The 19,353-nt window shown below is 39.7% G+C and overlaps 1 protein-coding gene across 17 annotated transcripts in view; it reads left to right on the forward strand.

Annotated features, from left to right (window-relative positions):
* Positions 1 to 349: 349 nt before the first annotated feature.
* The window catches only part of SGIP1 (SH3GL interacting endocytic adaptor 1), a 224,863-nt gene continuing 205,859 nt past the window's right edge, over positions 350 to 19,353 (forward strand). For all 17 annotated transcript variants that reach the window (XM_057530639.1, XM_057530689.1, XM_057530695.1 and 14 more), the window contains exon 1: positions 350 to 669. In XM_057530639.1, the coding sequence (XP_057386622.1) occupies positions 660 to 669 (10 nt within the window). In that variant the 5' untranslated portion in view covers positions 350 to 659. The remainder of the gene's footprint in view (positions 670 to 19,353) is intronic.

Raw genomic sequence — 19,353 nt, forward strand, 5'->3', positions numbered from 1 at the left:
ACTTCAGGCTGCACGGAATAATTAAGAAGTTTTTCTTAAAAAAAAAAAAAAAAAGACAGAAAAGAAAAAGAAGAAAGAAAAGAAAGTCCCCTCCGCAGCAAGCCACTTAGGTGCTCGTTTCATGCCAGAGTCCCCGGTTAAGGTGGCAGCGTCTGCTAATTAATCTCGGGTACCCAGACGCTGCAATAGGCTTAAGAAGACGAAGAGGAGGGGCGGGGGAAGTGCGTCACCAGGTGGGGAAGGGGCTGTGCATTTGGTGACAAGCGGAGGGGATGGGGGTGGAGGGGAATGGGGACGGGAAATAGGTTCTGTGTGCTCTCCGGGGGTATTGTGTCAGGAGATGCAGGCTGGCTACCATGTGACGCGGTCCAGAGCTGAAGGGATTGGCCGAGGCAGCGCAGGCGGTGCAGCTTGGCCGGCTTGCTGTTCCTCTCCCTTTCTCTCGCAGCATCTTCCTGGGAGCCTGTAGGTGAAGCAGCACCAGCAGCATCCATGGCCTATCTTTGGGGTTAACACTTGTCTCCTTCGGCTTCAGCATCGGACAGAGCAGATCTCTCGGCAGCGGCAGCAGCGTTGTGAGGACTTAGCTGGGACCTGGAATCGTATCCTCCTGTATTTTTTCAGACTCTTTGGAAATTAAGGAATGCAATTCTGCCACCATGATGGAAGGTAGGATGCTTTCTGCTGTGGTTGACTGGCTTCAGGCAAGGTTTGGGCAGAACAGTGTTGAATTATGTGTACAGTCTGTGTTTGTGGCTGGTCTAGAACCTGGTTGCCAGGATTTGCAAGCAGAAATTCTGCAGTTTGCTTGCAGCGGACCAGGGCTCAGACTAATGGAATCAAACCACAGGGCTTCTTGTTTAGCTCAGAACCTACAGAGCTTGCCTAAAGTGCTTGCAAGGAGCTGAGATAGAGCTAGCAAAGAGCTTGCAAAGCAAAGAAGTTGGGAGAGAAGATAAGGTTTTCTGCTCTGGGTTCCTGGGACTACACTGATTAAACATTTACAGCGGAAACTTGTCTTCTGAAATTAACATTAGGCAGGAGAGGTCATTGACAGAGTTATGCATGCTGTCATTTTCAGTGAACTGTTTAAAAATTTTAAAAATTCTTGTAAGATATTTTTATCTGTGCAATTTACCTCATACTGTTGGGGTGAGAGGTGCAGCAAATTTAGTCCATAAGCTATAGTTTTATGGGGCTGTCATTGCAACAGAATGAGCAATATGAGGAAAATATCTGGGACTCTTGGCTTCTGATTAGGGGTCTTATCAGGTTAAAAAAAAAAAAAGAATTTTGTGCTTCCTAAATGTGTTCTCCCTGCAATGGTTCTTAGCCAAGCATCAAATGATTACTTAACTGATTACCTTTTTGCATTCAATTTTAAGTGTAAGGAGGAACTTTCCCTGGGGAGATATTGTTTAAACTATATTTTATTCTACTAAATTACCCTTCTAAGCTTGAGACGGTGACAACCAAGATTGCCTCAAGAAAGCAGCAAGCTGATTAGGAAAGAAGCAGGCAGCCCTACCCTGGCTTTGATTTTCTGTTTTCACACTACAGGATGGTGCAAAACTCCTGGCCTTTCCTAAGATGACAGGCAGAAATTTGTCCCCAGCCTGGATTTCACAATGCGGAATCGAGTGCATAATGGGTCTCAAATCAGCCATGAAAATGGCAGAGAGGCCACCTCTTAAGCCAAGGTCTGTCTTACAGATTTTAAACATTCCTTAGAAATTTACAAAAATGGAATAAGAGGAGAATGGTTGCAAAAAACAGAAGCGTTGCCTGTACTTATTTGGCAGAAATGAATTCTTTTTGCTTTCTCTGTCATCATGTCAAACATTGTTAATGTGATTTGGGGAGTGAAGAATTCTACAGTCATGGCCCACAGATTTTAGAAAATAGCCTTAAAAGAGAGATTGGGTATCATTTTGCTGTGGAGACTGGTCTTGTTTGCAAAGGGCTCTCAAGCTAGTTCTTTAACTATAGGCCTAAATAAAGTGAGATTACTAATGCTCTAAGATTAAATCATTTTCATTAATTCAAAATGAAATCCAAAATGGATTTAACCTTTGAGTAACAAGGCAAAACAAGGACATTACTGATGAACTTTTCAATTAGAAGCTCATGTGGATTACCCTCTTCAGAAAAAATTTGTGTCTATAGAGGTACTAGGTTTCTCCAGCTAAATTTCACGTAGCATTTCTTGAGCATAAATCTGCACACGTTCTGATTAGATTTTAATCTTACATGGGGAAGTGGAAGAGCTTTCCTTTTACTTCTTGCCTTATAAACTATGGACTTTGAAGGAAGTAATATTTTTTGATGCTCATTAAAGATTCTCTTGGTAATATTGTCTATTGTGCCACCCCAGAATGTCAGTTCAAAGCCCTGTGATAAGCTTATCTGAGCTGCCTACACTGAAATGAGAACTGTAACAAAGACATGTGTTGGAGCTGAATTAACACTATTGCTCTGCGTTGACCAAATTTATCTAATGAAGGATGCTATCTTAGCACTGTTATGAATTAAAGGTGACATTAGGGGTGCGGTGGCCATCCATCAGATCCTTGCAAAAGAAACTGGACAGGTGTTTCCAGTGGCTTAAACATTTAAATGAAACTAATAATTTTTATCTACCTATAGTTCCTACTTAAATACTATTCAAGACTTATTATCTTCACGGTTCAGGGACCTTAGAAAGGCTGGTGGGAACCTTAATCAGGAATCAATTTGCCTATCAATGGCCTTCCAACTTAGTTGCCAGCCTTTTTGGCAATATATGCATATTTCTGATATTGCATCTCAGAATTTCACCTCTGAATTGCTCTTACTCTGAAAGTGTGTTATAGCAGTTGTCATTCCCCCTTAACTCTTCCCTGGAGGAAGCTAGGCTTCCATCTATCATGATAGCCTTGGAAAGATAAGAAAGCCCCTAAAAAACACCCTGAAATCCTGTCATGGCAGCCGTCTGCCCAAACATCAGTGGGCTCTGAGAATGTGTCACCAAACATCCAGATAGGTAACATGCTGTCTCTTCTCAATTAGTTCATATGCCACACACAGATACACACACACACACACACACACACACACACACACAGAGTTGCACATGCATATGTCATCCACTCATATACAGTATTTTAGAAAGGGAGAGAACCCACATTTGCATTTGTGTGTGTATATATTTCTATATCTACTGAAGTGTTTTAGTCTAGTGCTCAGGAAAAGCATGGCCATGACAACTTTTCAAAGCTACTTCTCTACTTTGTGTAAAACAAGAGTAAACAAATACTCATCAGAATGGCTTATGGTTTAATTTTGGGTTCTCATTTTGATGGAACAGGATATAAGCTCCATTCATTCAATGCCTATTGGAAATTCTGGCCATAGAAGAGAACTGTTACTACCTCCCCAATGATTCAAGTATCACAGAAGGCAGTGAAGTACTTCTGCAGGGACCTCAAGCACGTTATCGGTAGTTTGTGCCTCCATGGCTCCTTTCAAATAGTTTTCTTTTAAAGAGTATATTTTAAGGGACTTGATTTGTTGATTCCTGCATTCTTTATTTTTTGGCAGTGGTTAGTATTGGGTCTTTCCTAAAGAATGCCCTGTGATGTGGAGCCTTATGTAGTATGACTGTGAAGGGAAAGAGGATGAGCAAAGGGAATGATTTGCTAAAGGGCATATATGTCGGCCAAGTGCAGTCTGTGTGATTAGGGCAACTATTCAGGGATTCTGTTGTTTTTCATATGTTATTGTTATTAAAGTTTGAAAATGACATTTTAGCTACTTTTTTGAAGGTAAGTGAAACTAAGTCAGGGTTTCCAGGGACATTTATTAATTTGTGAGGCAGCCTGGGAAATTTTCCCTTGTGTGGAGGAACTAGACTGGAAGTGCTCGTGTTTTCAGTTCCCTATTCAGGCTCTTAGGTGTTTTATTGGAAAGAAAAGTTTAGGGGTGGCCAATAGTTTCATCCTATGAATAATTTTTAAAGTTAACAAGCATATTTTAAGGGTTTACTGGGTTTAATTGCAATGTGCAGAGTAATTTAATTAATTTTATTATTTTTACTATTCACAATAACCTGCAAGTAAATGTATTCTGCACTGAGTGCTTCTGCAGTACTTTTTCTAAATTGTAAAAATATAAACTAATACATTAAAAAAAAAAAAACTAATACATTGAGGCAGAAAAATGGGAGGATGGATTTTGGACCCAAGTTCATTGAACAAGAAAGCTCCTATTTTTGATCCCTCTTAACATTTTAAATATGAACTTTTTCTTGTTACTTTGTATCAAGGTGGGTATGTTAACCTGATTGAAAGCTAGGCCTTAAGTTTCTTTGGTTGCCTCTGTCTCTCTTTTAAATGTGAATACTCACAGAATCATACCTCTCAATTCCTTGTTAATACCTTTTACCTCCAAAATCAATATTTAGAAAAATTTAAACAATTCTAGATTAACTGATCTTCTGTTGTGGCAGTGAACCGTGTAACAGTAAAGGCTTTTCTTTCCCCTATCTAGAAATGAAGTTTATTTATTTGGAAATTTCTTTGCTGTAATCAAAAAGGAACGAAGCATTTTGAAGCTGGAACTGTTCATTTTCTAGTTAGCTAAGAAGTTTTAAAGGGAATGCTTCTCACTCTCCTACCAATTCCCTTCCCAGAAATGGTGATGATATTTTGGAAAATCTTAAGCATGCCTATGAGATTATAATATATATTCCATCCCTTATGTAATTTCTCTCCTTCCTAAGGGGCTCGGGGTTGCAAAAAGCCTCCTGTTATGTATAAATTCCCATCCAATTCCCAAGGCCAACTTTAAATCTCTAAAAAGAACATGCAGTCTTTTTTAAAAAATTAACTTAGATAAACCATGCTAGAAGACTGTGGATAATTCTTTCTGTTGGATTTGGCACATACACTATCCGTGTTTCAAATAAACAAGTTGCAGGAAGTCAGCAACTCAATTTTTATGTTCCTGAGTTTGTTTGTGAATTGGTCACTTGAAACAAGTTTTCCTGTAGAAATAATGATATAAATGATGGTTGGATTCTTTCAGTAGTCCATCAAAGGCTGTTAACCCGTTATCTACCTGAAACTAAATATTTGCCATGAAATGTATAAAGAACATGACAGTTACTATAGTAGTTAGCCAAAAGAGAACAATGGCATTAAATGTATTTTCAATTTCTAATGTTGCTACTTGAGGGGAAGAAGGTATTTTAGAGGACAATGAGGAGATGGAGAGAAATTTTGAAGGGTTTTTTTTTTTTTAGGTATTTTTAGAAGTTTTAGAGACTCGACACTGGATTTTTCAATTATGTTCAATTGTACGTCCATACTTGTGGTTTACCTATTTGCAATTCAATTTTATCATATCTAATGCTGTTTAATTGTGATCACTTTATGGAAACTCACAAATGGAATTAAGAAAGAGAGAAAGGTAACTGTAAAGGAGTTGAAAAAGTTAAGGGATTATAATGGATGTGAGCTCACGCGTCTACAAAAGTCTCTGAGGAGAAATTAACTGGAGAAGAGATCATAGGTAGAAGGGAATTAGGGAGCATGCTAAGTGCAGGATTCCTTTGAGGAGAAAGTAGGGTGTGGGGCAGAGGTACTGGATCTAATGGGTTTGTGCACTGACTACCTAATATTTCTATGGGCTTAGGATGGCTTGCTCACCAGCGGAAGAGTTTGGGGAAAGAGGTGTAGACTTGGGGAGGAATGAATCTCCATTCTTGGAACATGTATGCCATTTAATTGTACCTACAGGGTGTTAGAAAGATATTCAGTATCTCTATTTAATATTTTCTATCATGTCGCTTCCTTATTTAAAAAAACTTCAATACCTTCTCATTTCTCTTAAAATCTAGAGCATACAGGAGCCGGCACGCTCTGGCCTTCTGTGCTTCTTCCAGCTCATCTCATGTGGCACTTAACAGCGACAGCCTTGCTGCCTGTCTCAGAGTGTCTAGAACAAATACTTTCCTGCCTCAGGGCTTTTGCCCTGCCTAGAACACTCTTTTGCCAGCTCATGGAGTAACTGATTCTCTTGTGATCCCAGCAATACTGCCGCCTCGTCAGGAAGCCTTCCCTACCATCCTTGTCATCCCAAGCTCCCAGACACACACCCTGGGCCCTGAGTCCATCTCAGTGTCCTCTCTCTCCTAAGAGCTGTATTTATCATTCATGGTTGTTTAATGGTGTATCGGCTAAATCTCTCACTCAGAAGTAAGCTCCATGAGGGCAGGAATCTGGTCTGTCATATCCCCTCTGTATCCTTAGCTCTTAATGCAGAGTGGATGCTGAGATGTTTGTTTATTGACTAAGTGAATAAAACCCGATGTAAATGACTCTGATGACTTCATAGTTTACATTATAAGGTATTATTTGGGGCATTATGGTGGATATAAGAAAAATAAATTGCTCAAATTTATGTTCTTGCTGGAGAAACAAGATCTATAAACATGAGATAACTAGGGAAAAGATATGTGTTATGGAGTACTAATTGTAAGATACAGATAATACCTTTTGAGAAGGAAAATAAAAGAAATAGTCCATTTGAAAATATGTACTTGAGCTTAAATTATTTTGGTGATTAGCTCCAAGGAAATGATTTCATACTGGAAAAAGACAAGTTATAGCAGAGCTATTCAAAGACATTCCCAGAGGCATTGTTGTCAATATCCTGTACATTTTTTTGTTTTTTCTCTTCCTTCTGCTTTCCTTGTATTTCTGCCTTCCTTTCTCCATTTTTCTCATTCTTCCATTCCTCCTTTTCATTCTGGGGCTCTCTCCTTTTCTCTGGTTTATGACCAGATCTGAAAATAATAGATTATAGAGCTAGAAAGTTTGACTTGGAATTTGGGAAAGTGTTTTTAAATAAATTAATGTATGTAAACTACTGTAATATTGTACTATGTATTTGTGCATGCAGTGGCAATGTGTTGGTATGTGAGGTTTTTCAGATGCCAAATTATTCTTGATTGGAGAATCTATGAATCTTAGAAACTCAATATGTTCTCTGAATTTGTGCAGACTGGATTTTTTTGGTTGAAAGAGCATGGGCCCAGAAGTCAGACTTAGGTTTGAGACTAAGTGTTGTAACTTCTTGTCTATGTGTCTTGAGAGGATTACTTTACCTTCCCGGGGTTCTGTTTCCTTGCAAACAAAATACGAGAATTGATCTGTCATCCCTCTAGAACTTCCAGCTCTAAGAGTCTCTGGCATTTGCTGAATGATTTGGATTCCACATATTCACTCCCTCCAAAGTTTAAATTCTAATGATTGACTCCTCTTCATCCTACCTCAGAACATACCTTTGCTGACACAAAAAATGATTCAAATATATTACTATCTGCTTTTATTGGTTTATTCTTCCTCTGCTGTCCTTTTGCACTTATGCTACAAGTTTGTCTTGCATCTTTGCTGTGCTAGAAGACAAAAATGCATCTATGCAACCCTCTTATATAGCTCTTAGCATAGAACTATTTATGTGTCCATTAAAAATTGTATATTGAATGAATACTAGGTGTTAGGCATGGTTCTAGGTGCTAGAGGCTCAATAGTGAATAAAACAGATTCCTGCCTGCACGGAGCTTCCTGTTTGGTGCAAGAGAGACATGATCAAATAAAATAAAATGCAGAGTACATTGGATGGGGGTAAGGGCTTTGGAGAAGAGCCGAGTGGAGAAAGGGGACAGAGGAAGTAGTGGAAGGATCGGGGCAGATGGGGTTGCAGTTATTAAATAGGGTGGTGATGGAAAGCCTCGCTGAGAAGACATTTGAGCAAAGACTTGAGGGAGGGAAGGGAGTGAGCAGCCAAGTAATTATCTGGAGGAACAGTCTAAGGAAGCAGGGGGAAGAGCCAGTGAAAGGCTCAGAATGCGGGCGGAACAGCAAGGAGGCCCGTGTGTCTGGAGCAAAGATAGGGGGAGTGTTCAAGAGAGGTACTCAGAGAGGTAAGAACAAATAGACACCTATGAGTCCCTTTCTCTCTCTTTTTAAAAATATTTATTTATTTTACTTATTTACTTTTGGCTGCTTTGGTTCTTTGTTGCTGTGCATGGCTTTCTCTAGTTGCGGCGAGCGGGGGCTACTCTTCATTGCGGTGTGCAGGCTTCTCATTGCGGTGGCTTCTCTTGTTGCGGAGCACGGGCTCTAGGTGCGCGGGCTTCAGTAGTTGTGGCTCGCGGGCTCTAGAGCGCAGGCTCAGTAGTTGTGGCGCACGGGCTTAGGTGCTCCGCGGCATGTGGGATCTTCCCGGACCACGGATCGAACTCGTGTCCCCTGCATTGGCAGGCGGATTCTTAACCACTGCGCCACCAGGCAAGCCCCCCTTTTTTTTTTTTTTTGGTTGAAATATAGTTGACTTACAATATTATATTAGTTTCTGGTGTACAACATGGTGATTCAATATTTTTATAGATTACTCACCATACAAAGTTATTATAATATTATTGACTATATTCCCTGTGCTGTACATTACATTCCTATTATTTATATTGTATAATTGGTAGTTTGTACCTTCACCTATATCACCAATACCCCCACAACCCTTCCCTCTGGCAACCACTATCTGTGAGTCTGTTTCTGTTTTCTTATATTTGGTTATTAGTTTTGTTTTTTAGATTCCACATATAAGTGAAAACAAACAGTATTTGTCTTTCTCTGTCTGACTTATTCCACTTAGCACAGTACCCTCCAAGTCCACCCATGTTGTTGCAAATGGCAAGATTTCATCCTCTTTTATGGCTGAGTAATATTCCATTGCATGTGTGCGTGTGTGTGTGTGTGTACATATATATATATATATACACACACATATATATATACATACATATATAAAGATATTATCATGTCTTCTTTATCCATTCATCTGTTGAGGGACACTTAGGTTGCTTCCATATCTTTGACTATTGTAAATAATGCTGTGATGAACATTGGGATGCATGTATCTTTTGGAATTAGTGTTTTTGTTTTCTTCAGACAAATACCCAGGAGTGGAATCACTGGATCCTTTCCAATGGTAGGAAAGCCAGTTTCCTTTTGCAGAAGTCAGTCTGCATGGGCCTGTGTTATCCATGCATCAAGCAACAGGTGGGCATTCAGAAGCCTGGTATTCTGATCCTAGTTCTGTGACTGTCTTTTGATGGTTCCTCTCAGACCCATTCTTCCCCCGTATTTCAGTAAGTGGATGCATATCATGCTCTTGCCTTGGCGTATGGTTCCAAGCCCAAAGTTAGAGCTGAGAGTTCAGCTACAATTCTAGTCTTGAACATTTCCACGCAAAAGATAGAACTTCACGATAAGGTGATATCAGAATCAGAATTACACATCAATTCACAAGTATTTTGACTATGTATCAGAGGCTTTTATTTTTATTTGGTTCCTATAAACTTCTATTATGTACCAGGGCTAGTATTTTAGGAATTTTTAAAAGGCCCAGAGTGACCCATGTCTCATATCTTTACAAACAGTATAAGGAAGATGTTACCTAACACGTTATCTAACATGTCCTATCTGACTTAGGACATTGTCATAAAATTATGTGGCACTTGAACATACTTCAAAGTTTCCAAAATGTTTCATTCATTTAACAGGTATATCTGGAACTTTTTCCTTAGTCTCATGTGCAATTCTAGGCCCAGTGAATATGATAGCAAAAAGGGGCAGCTGTAGTCGCCATCCTCAGAAACTCAGAGTCTAGTATATATTATCACATACTCTGTACAGATTTTATTCTACACTATCTCTGTGTGGTAGAAATAGGTATTACTATCTTCATTTCAAACAGGAGGCAACCAGGGCTCAGTGATATTAAGTGACTTGTTCAAGGTGACCACCTTACCAAAAGGCAGAACCAGCATTTATTAGCCAAACTTGAATCCTAGTCAAGTGCTCTTTGTTTGTTTAATGCTGTGATTGGAACATCCTGCTCAAATCTGAAATTGTTTGGCCTGGGTCTCTGGCTGACAAGCCAACAGCAGATTGTCTAAATTTGACATGGTATTTCAAGAGCCTTCTTCAAAACTAAGCAAGTTAATTTTATTATCAGGTCATGAGCCTTTAGACCAGCTACCATCCTGAAGAAGACTACCTAATGCAGGAGTATTTTAGCCCAATGGGCTCCTTTCAATGACACTGACTGGTTCCTCGAATTTTATGATGGGAAGGGACATGTGATATCACTAAGCCAGTGGACTCTAAACTTTCACAGCTTACATTCTACAAAACACTTTATCAGAAAGCCTGGCTCCCACTATGAACAAAAGCCCTTTCTCTCTGAGAAGGACAGCTCGGTGTTCACTGACATTCTGTGAAAGCCTTGACCATTATCATGAAAGCGTGATGGTGTGTGCTACCCTGGAAGATTAACCAATCTAGTCCAACCTCATTTTGCATTGAGGAAACCAAAACCAAATGAAACAAACTTCCCAAGGATTTTTATTCTTTCTGTAAGAGGACAAGTCAAAGTTTATTTTAGTAATGATTCCAAAAATGTGAATAGACAAAGACTTGGAACCTGTGGTGTCTTTCACATTCAAAGGTGCTGGGGTTGATTGGGTGACTGCCCAAAGACACACAAATGAATGTGTCCCCAGGGCCATCGCTCTACTGAGTGCGTATACAATGGGGCCATTTATAGCTGCCTCCTGGGCTGCCATGGCTCCTGCATCTGCTGTTGGTGAGTCAGGGCCATGTGGAGGGAAGGACCAGGACCTGAAGAGGCTGTACCTCCTGAGTAGCTATGTGACCTTGAGTGAGTTCTGGACCTGCTTTGGCCTCACCCTCCCCATTTGTAAGGTAGCAATAATGCTGGTTCCCTCCCTCAGAGTCGTTGTGAAAATCAAATGAGGTCATCAATATGAAAACATCTGAAAGGGTGTGATGCAAATGCCAGTTACTTTCTCAGATGGCTCTCTCTCAGCTTGGTTGTCACATGTGGGTCTGTTAGCATTTGGTGACTAGGCACTACTGCTTGCTATTTTGCTTTTCAAGTAGATTATTGCTGCATCTCTTTCACAGAGAAGGTTTATAGATTTCCCTCTTCTCTTCATACTGTTAGTTACTAGCATATTCTATCATCCTCTATTCTCAGTGTTCATGTGCTAGGCTGCTCCTTTCTTGAACATGGCAGACATCACTAATCAATCATAGTCATCTTTCTGTCCGGCCTCAGCACCTATCTAAGCATCACATTCCAGGCCACCTCTGCCAGTTGATTGAAGTTGGCACATGAGATGATGTCACTTTGCTCTCCCTACCACGGGCAGTTTCCGTAAGTTGAAATACAATGCATAAAACTAGAATACGGGTGGTCTAGCTGTGCACTCAGCCTTTACAAATGCCCTTAGTGAGTCACTGAAAAATAACATGTGAAAAATTGCCCACAGCCCTGGTTATGGTAGCAATGATAGGAAGTGGTCTGTAAGCCCTGTAACAGGTAGGGCCCTACTCCTGTGCTGTTGACCTTAACCATCAAGTTTCTCTTAGCCTCCTTGTGCCCCAAATTCAAAGAACTGTGTCTACCAAGTAACCAAGCCAGAGTCCTTGTTGGGATTCGTTCCTGACTCCTCCTTCCTGCCTGCCTTGTGTCAGTAGGTCCTCAAGAGCTGTTGATTATCCTTCCTGAAGAGCTCCTGACTCTCTTTTCTCTCTTTCATCCCCTGCTACCACACCTGACAAGACGTTGCTGCCTCCATCTTCCAATCCATCCTCCTCACAGCCATCAAAGAGATCCCTTTCCTCACTGCCTTTGATTGTTCCTCATGCTTCTAAGATGAGGTCCAAATGCCTTCGTGTGCTGTGCAACACTTTCACACATGGGCCACGTTATGCCCTCATGTCTCACTGCCCCTGCCAAACAGAAGTGCCTTGCCTTCTCTTTGCCTTGTATATGCTGTCCCTCCCCTTCTCTGTGTGGTAACGGTCTGTTCTGATCATTCAAGGTCAAACAAAAGCAACCCCTTCAAGGAAGCCTTCCTACAGTCTCCCAGGTTGAGGGTGAGGTGCTCCCTTCCCTGTGCTTAATTCTCAATTCCCACTCTCCAAGGCCAAGTAGCAGAAGGTTTAAGAACCCTGACTTTGGAGTCAGACTGACCTAGGTTAAACCTCATGTGTGTGACCTTGAGAAGCTAGTGAACCTGTTTTCTCATCTGGAAAATGAGAGTGATAATAACAGTATCTGTCTCATGGGTAATTTAATCACATAAAGGTCTTGAGGATTAAATCAGAAAGTGCACTTTTAAAAAAAAAAAAAAAAAAAAAGAAAGTGCACTTTTGCACTCAGAGTTCTCTGGAGATACAGAACCAATAGGCTGAGAGAGAGAGAGAGAGAGGGAGAGAGAGAGAGATTTTTAAGGAAATGGATCACTTGATTGTGGGGACTGGCAAGTCCAATGTCCACAGAACAGACTGGCAGGCTAGAAACTTAGGTGGGGTTGATGTTGCAGTCTTGAGGCAAAGTGTTAAGCTCTCAATAAATATTAGCTGCTATTTTTTGTTCTTACACCTACTTTGTTTGTGTCTCCACCAAGGACCCAAGGACTCGGCTAGAGCCAGGACCATGTCTTACTCATTTTTTGTATTATCACTGTGTGGCCTGTATAAGTGCTAAGTAAATATCCAGTGAATGAATGAATCCTGTCGAGGGATAACAGACTCTTTGGAGGATATTCAAGCCACCCAGTCTATGGCTATCGTGAGAATTAAATGAGTTAATATACATAAAACATTTAGAAGAGTATTTGGTCCATAGGAAAGACTTACTCAATTTACTCTGTTGGGCACATAGAAGGCTCCAGCATGGTTTCTGGGTGCCAGGCAGTACCCCGGGGGACTGTGCTCTCTCTGCCCTCCCCAAAGCACCCATCTGCTGCATAGGCTCACTCAGGCCAAGAGCCACACTCTGGTTCCAGGAGCATGCAGTTAATCTAGTATCTCACACATTCCTCCTGACTCTTTTAATTGTGTTCCTCTCATTTTAAGGGAGACTAGGTTTCATTGTAGAAAACTTAGAAAGATACAAAGAAGATATGAAGAAGAAATTGAAATAACCAGTAATCTCATTGTTATATCAATAAAATAACCAAACACGGTTACAACTTGTTGAGTGTAGAATATGGGTTTTGGGAATGGACAATCTGAAACTCTTAAAACCTCAGCAATCTCATCAGTAAAGTTGACATAACACCTACCACAAGACGGTGGGGAAATAAAATAAGATAATGTATAGACTGCACTTGGAACTTACCTGGCGTATTAAGTAAGCACGTAATACATGCTTGCTCTTAGTAGCTTTATGTTCAAAATATATATTTATGTCATAGAACCCAATTTTATCATTATAAATATGTACATATTTATACATATTTGTGTGTATATTCATACACATGACTTTTCCAGTTTACGTTAGATTGTAACCACTATCCTAAGCAGCAAGTATATTTGTTAAGCACAGGGGAACTGGAGATAAACTTCCCAGACTCAAATCCTGATCTCTCTACCTTTGCCAACTATGCTAGCTTAGGCAAGTTATTTAACCCCTCTGTGCCTCAGTTCCTTCTTCTGTATGAAATAATCCCCAATGAAAAGGTTACTATAAGGATTAGGTGGGTTTAATATAGTTATTATTATTTTATTCTAATATATGTGATATATAATATACTTAAAGAACATTTGGTACAGAGTAAATGCTTGATCAAGAAATGTTAGCTGTCGGTGGGATGCAGCAAAAGCAGTTCTAAGAAGGAAGTTTATAGCAATACAATCCTACCTTAAGAAACAAGAAAGATCTCAAACAAACAACCTAACCTTACATCTAAAGCAATTAGAGAAAGAAGAACAAAAAAACCCCAAAGTTAGCAGAAGGAAAGAAATCATAAAGATCACATCAGAAATAAATGAAAAAGAAATGAAGGGAACGATAGCAAAGAGCAATAAAACTAAAAGCTGGTTCTTTGAGAAGATAAACGAAATTGATAAACCATTAGCCAGACTCATCAAGAAAAAAAGGGAGAAGACTCAAATCAATAGAATGAGAAATGAAAAAGGGGAAGTAACAACTGACACCACAGAAATACAAAGGATCATGAGAGATTACTACAAGCAACTATATGCCAATAAAATGGACAACCTGGAAGAAATAGACAAATTCTTAGAAATGCACAACCTTCCGAGACTGAACCAGGAAGAAACAGAAAATATGAACAGACCAATCACAAGCACTGAAATTGAAACTGTGATTAAAAATCTTCCAACAAACAAAAGTCCAGGACCAGATGGCTTCACAGGCGAATTCTATCAAACATTTAGAGAAGAGCTAACACCTATCCTTCTCAAACTCTTCCAAAATATAGCAAAGGGAGGAACACTCCCAAACGCATTCTACGAGGCCACCATCACCCTGATACCAAAATCAGACAAAGATGTCACAAAAAAAGAAAACTACAGACCAATATCACTGATGAACATAGATGCAAAAATCCTCAACAAAATACTAGCAAACAGAATCCAACAGCACATTAAAAGGATCATACACCATGATCAACTGGGGTTTATCCCAGGAATGCAAGGATTCTTCAATATACGCAAATCAATCAATGTGATACACCATATTAACAAATTGAAGGAGAAAAACCATATAATCATCTCAATAGATGCAGAGAAAGCTTTCGACAAAATTCAACACCCATTTATGATAAAAACCCTCCAGAAAGTAGGCATAGAGGGAACTTACCTCAACACAATAAAGGCCATTTATGACAAACCCACAGCCAACATTGTCCTCAATGGTGAAAAACTGAAACCATTTCCACTAAGATCAGGAACAAGACAAGGTTGCCCACTCTCACTGCTGTTATTCAACATAGTTTTGGAAGTTTTAGCCACAGCAATCAGAGAAGAAAAAGAAATAAAAGGAATCCAAATCGGAAGAGAAGAAGTAAAGCTGTCACTGTTTGCAGATGACATGATGCTATACATAAAGAATCCTAAAGATGCTACCAGAAAACTCCTAGAGCTAATCAATGAATTCGGTAAAGTAGCAGGATACAAAATTAATGCACAGGAATCTCTTGCATTCCTATACACTAATGACGAAAAATCTGAGAGTGAAATTAAGAAAACACTCCCATTTACCATTGCAACAAAAAGAATAAAATACCTAGGAATAAACCTATCTAAGGAGACAAAAGACTTGTATGCAGAAAATTATAAGACACTGATGAAAGAAATTAAGGATGATACAAATAGATGGATAGATATACCATGTTCTTGGATTGGAAGAATCAACATTGTGAAAATGACTATACTACCCAAAGCAATGTACAGATTCAATGCAATCCCTATCAAACTACCACTGGCATTTTTCACAGAACTAGAACAAAAAATTTCACAATTTGTATGGAAACACAAAAGACTCCGAATAGCCAAAGCAATCTTGAGAAAGAAAAACAGAGTTGGAGGAATCAGGCTCCCAGACTTCAGCCTATACTACAAAGCTACAGTAATCAAGACAGTATGGTACTGGCTCAAAAACAGAAATATAGATTAATAGAACTAATGGATTAGTGGATAGAAAGCCCAGAGATAAACCCACGCACCTATGGTCACCTTATCTTTGATAAAGGAGGCAAGAATATACAGTGGAGAAAAGACAGTCTCTTCAATAAGTGGTGCTGGGAAAACAGGACAGCTACATGTAAAAGAATGAAATTAGAACACTCCCTAACACCATAAACAAAAATAAACTCAAAATGGATTAAAGACCTAAATGTAAGGCCAGACACTATCAAACTCTTAGAGGAAAACATAGGCAGAACACGCTATGACATAAATCACAGCAAGATCCTTTTGACCCGCCTCCTAGAGAAACGGAAATAAAAACAAAAACAAATGGGACCTAATGAAACTTAAAAGCTTTTGCACAGCAAAGGAAACCATAAACAAGGTGGAAAGACAACCCTCAGAATGGGAGAAAATATTTGCAAATGAAGCAACTGACAAAGGATTAATCTCCAAAATTTACAAGCAGCTCATGCAGCTCAATATCAAAAAAACAAACAACCCAATCCAAAAATGGGCAGAAGACCTAAATAGACAATTCTCCAAAGGAGATATACAGATTGCCAGCAAACACATGAAAGGATGCTCAACATCGTGAATCATTAGAGAAATGGAAATCAAAACTACAGTGAGATATCATCTCACACCAGTCAGAATGGCCATGATCAAAAAATCTACAAACAATAAATGCTGGAGAGGGTGTGGAGAAAAGGGAACCCTCTTGCCCTGTTGTTGGGAATGTAAATTGATGCAGCCACTATGGAGAACAGTATGGGGTTTCCAAAAAACTAAAAATAGATCTACCATATGACCCAGCAATTCCACTACTGGACATATACCCTGAGAAAACCATAATTCAGAAAGAGTCATGTACCACAATGTTCATTGCAGCTCCATTTACAATAGCCAGGACATGGAAGCAACCTAAGTGTCCATCGACAGATGAATGGATAAAGAAGATGTGGCCCATATGTACAATGGAATATTACTCAACCATAAAAAAGGAATGAAATTGAGTTATTTGTAGTGAGGTGCATGGACCTAGAGTCTGTTATACAGAATGAAGTAAGTCAGGAAGAGAAAAACAAATACCGTATGCTAACACATATATATGGAATCTAAAAAAAAAAAAAAAGTGGTCATGAAGAACCTAGGGGCAAGATGGGAATAAAGATGCAGACCTACTAGAAAATGGACTTGAGGATACGGGGAGGGGGAAGGGTAAGCTGGGACAAAGTGAGAGAGTGGTAGTGTATATATGGGCATATATACACTACCAAACGTAAAATAGATAGCTAGTGGGAAGCAGTCACATAGCACAGGGAGATCAGCTCAGTGCTTTGTGACCAGCTAGAAGGGTGGAATAGGGAGGGTGGGAGGGAGGGAGACGCAAGAGAGAAGCGATATGGGGATCTATGTATATGTATAACTGATTCACTTCGTTATAAAGCAGAAACTAACACAACATTGTAAAGCAATTATACTCCAATAAAAACGTTGAAAAAAAAAAAAAAGAAATGTTAGCTGTCGGGACTTCCCTGGTGGCGCAGTGGTTAAGAATCTGCCTGCCAATGCAGGGGACATGGGTTCGAACCCTCGTCCGGGAAGATCCCACATGCCGTGCAGCAGGTAAGCGTCACAACTACTGAGCTTTCGCTCTACAGCCCACGAGCCACAACTACTGAGCCCATGTGCCACAACTACTGAGCCCATGCTCCACAAATACTGAAGCCCACGTGGCCTAGAACCCATGCTCCATAGCAAGAGAAGCCACCACAATGAGAAGCCCATGTACCACAACAAAGAGTAGCCCCTGCTCGCCACAACTAGAGAAAGCCCGCATGCAGTAACGAAGACCCAACTCGGCCAACAACAACAACAAAAAGAAATGTTAGCTGTCATTATAATCCTCATGAAATAATCTCCAAAAACCTCATTTTTGCTGGCTGCATAATATTCCATAACATCAAACGTTATTTTACTATTTCCTTGGTGTTAGACATTTATACTGTTAGCTGGAGCTTGATTTGCATTTTGAGGTAGAATGGCTCATATTGAGTCTCATAGAATGGTATGAATTCTTGGTTTTCATTTAATATGATAGCTTGGTGAGGTGGTGCGAGTTCTGTATTGGGTTCTAGTCCTGGCACTGCCCCAGCCAGCAGAGGGACCTTGGACAGCCATATAACACGGAGAAGAGAAAGCAAAGAGTAGAAAGATATTGATTGTAATTCAAAAAATTCTAGCATCTCCTGGCACCATTCTTTATTAGCTGTGGGTATGAGGCCAAGAATTTGCCAGGTGGGTAGGAATCGATTTTTTATGTCTTATTTGAAGGTTCTGGCTGTGTATCTTGGGCAAGTCACTATCTCTTTATTTTCCCATCTGTAGGATGGTAAATGATATGAACTTTCCTGCCTTTCTCACCAGGTTATAAATATCAAAGCACAAAATATAATGTGAAAGTATTTTGAAAGCTATAAATTTTTATATAAATGTAATATAGTATTAGGGCTATAATTACATTTAGTATCTAGGAAACTCTGTTTTCAAGTGAAAGGTTAAGCTAGGTAATTTGGGAGGCGCTAACTAGTTTTAAGGTTCTGTGATCTGGTACTAGGATTTCGGGTTGTGTCCCTGCTAGAGTTAACCCCTCTCCCCATACCTCCCACCTTTCATGCATACAAATGGTTTTCTTCATTTTTGGATACCAGGAGACAAACACCTTTCCTAATTTGGTGAATTACTTATTTGAACAGTATAGTATATCATTTTGTTAAACTGGGTAAAAATATTGTTTCTAATGATGAATTTGTAGTGGGACAATTTAAAATACATTTAAAAGTGTGTCCAACTAAAATCTATCTTGTCATAGTTACAAAACCAAATATATAATCTCAGCAAAGTCTAATCTGCTCAATATAATTGCCACATCAAATTACTTCATCTGGATTTCTTTTCTAGAGTTTTCTGATATCTTCTATCTTAATGGCAACCCACTTCAAGTTGGCACATTGAAGGATAGAGCTCGTTGCTTTCTTGATAAACTTTGACTAAGATACAGAGGAAGTTTTTTGGTGGCAGTGGAGTGCTTTGAGCTAGGCATGGTTCTAGGTGTGAGATACCTGTGAGCAAGACACAGAGAGTCCTTGCTCTCATGGAGCTTGCATTCTACTATGAGAAGACAAGACTAACAAACCAAATGAATAAACGAGAGAATTTCAGATGGTGGTAAAATCAATTTTAAAAAAAGAATCATATGGAAGAGAATGGAGAGTGGTGGTGAATGCTACTTTAAGGGGTCCAGGAAAGCATTTGAGCTGAGACTTCTTGACACTGTGACATGTGAAGATCCTGCAGGAGTGAGGATTGCAAGGGTCAAAGGCCTGGAACTTGGTAAGCTCAAGGAACAAAAGGAAAACCAGGGTGACTGGAGACCAGTGAAGGAGGGGGAAGGAGGCAAGAAAGAACGAAGGCAAGATTCATGTCACGGATCTCTTTACGAGGAATGGAGGTGGATCTAAAATTTATTCTGAGGCAATGGAAAGCCACTGGAGGCGTTTTAGCAGAAGGTCATCCTTCCATTTGTGTCTTTAGACAATTACTATGGATGTTGGATGAACTTGAGTGGCTAGAGCTAGCATTATGGTTTTTTGAGTGGGTTTTTTGGGGGTTTTTTTTTGTTTTTTTGAGAGGAGATTGTCTTGAATCTGTGTTTGAGTAATAAATACTCTGATTTTATTTAAATTGTATGTTCATTTTGGGGAAAGCTAAGAGAGAT

This window comes from Balaenoptera acutorostrata, chromosome 1 (assembly GCF_949987535.1).
Source record: "Balaenoptera acutorostrata chromosome 1, mBalAcu1.1, whole genome shotgun sequence".
In the NCBI taxonomy this organism is placed as follows: domain Eukaryota; kingdom Metazoa; phylum Chordata; class Mammalia; order Artiodactyla; family Balaenopteridae; genus Balaenoptera; species Balaenoptera acutorostrata.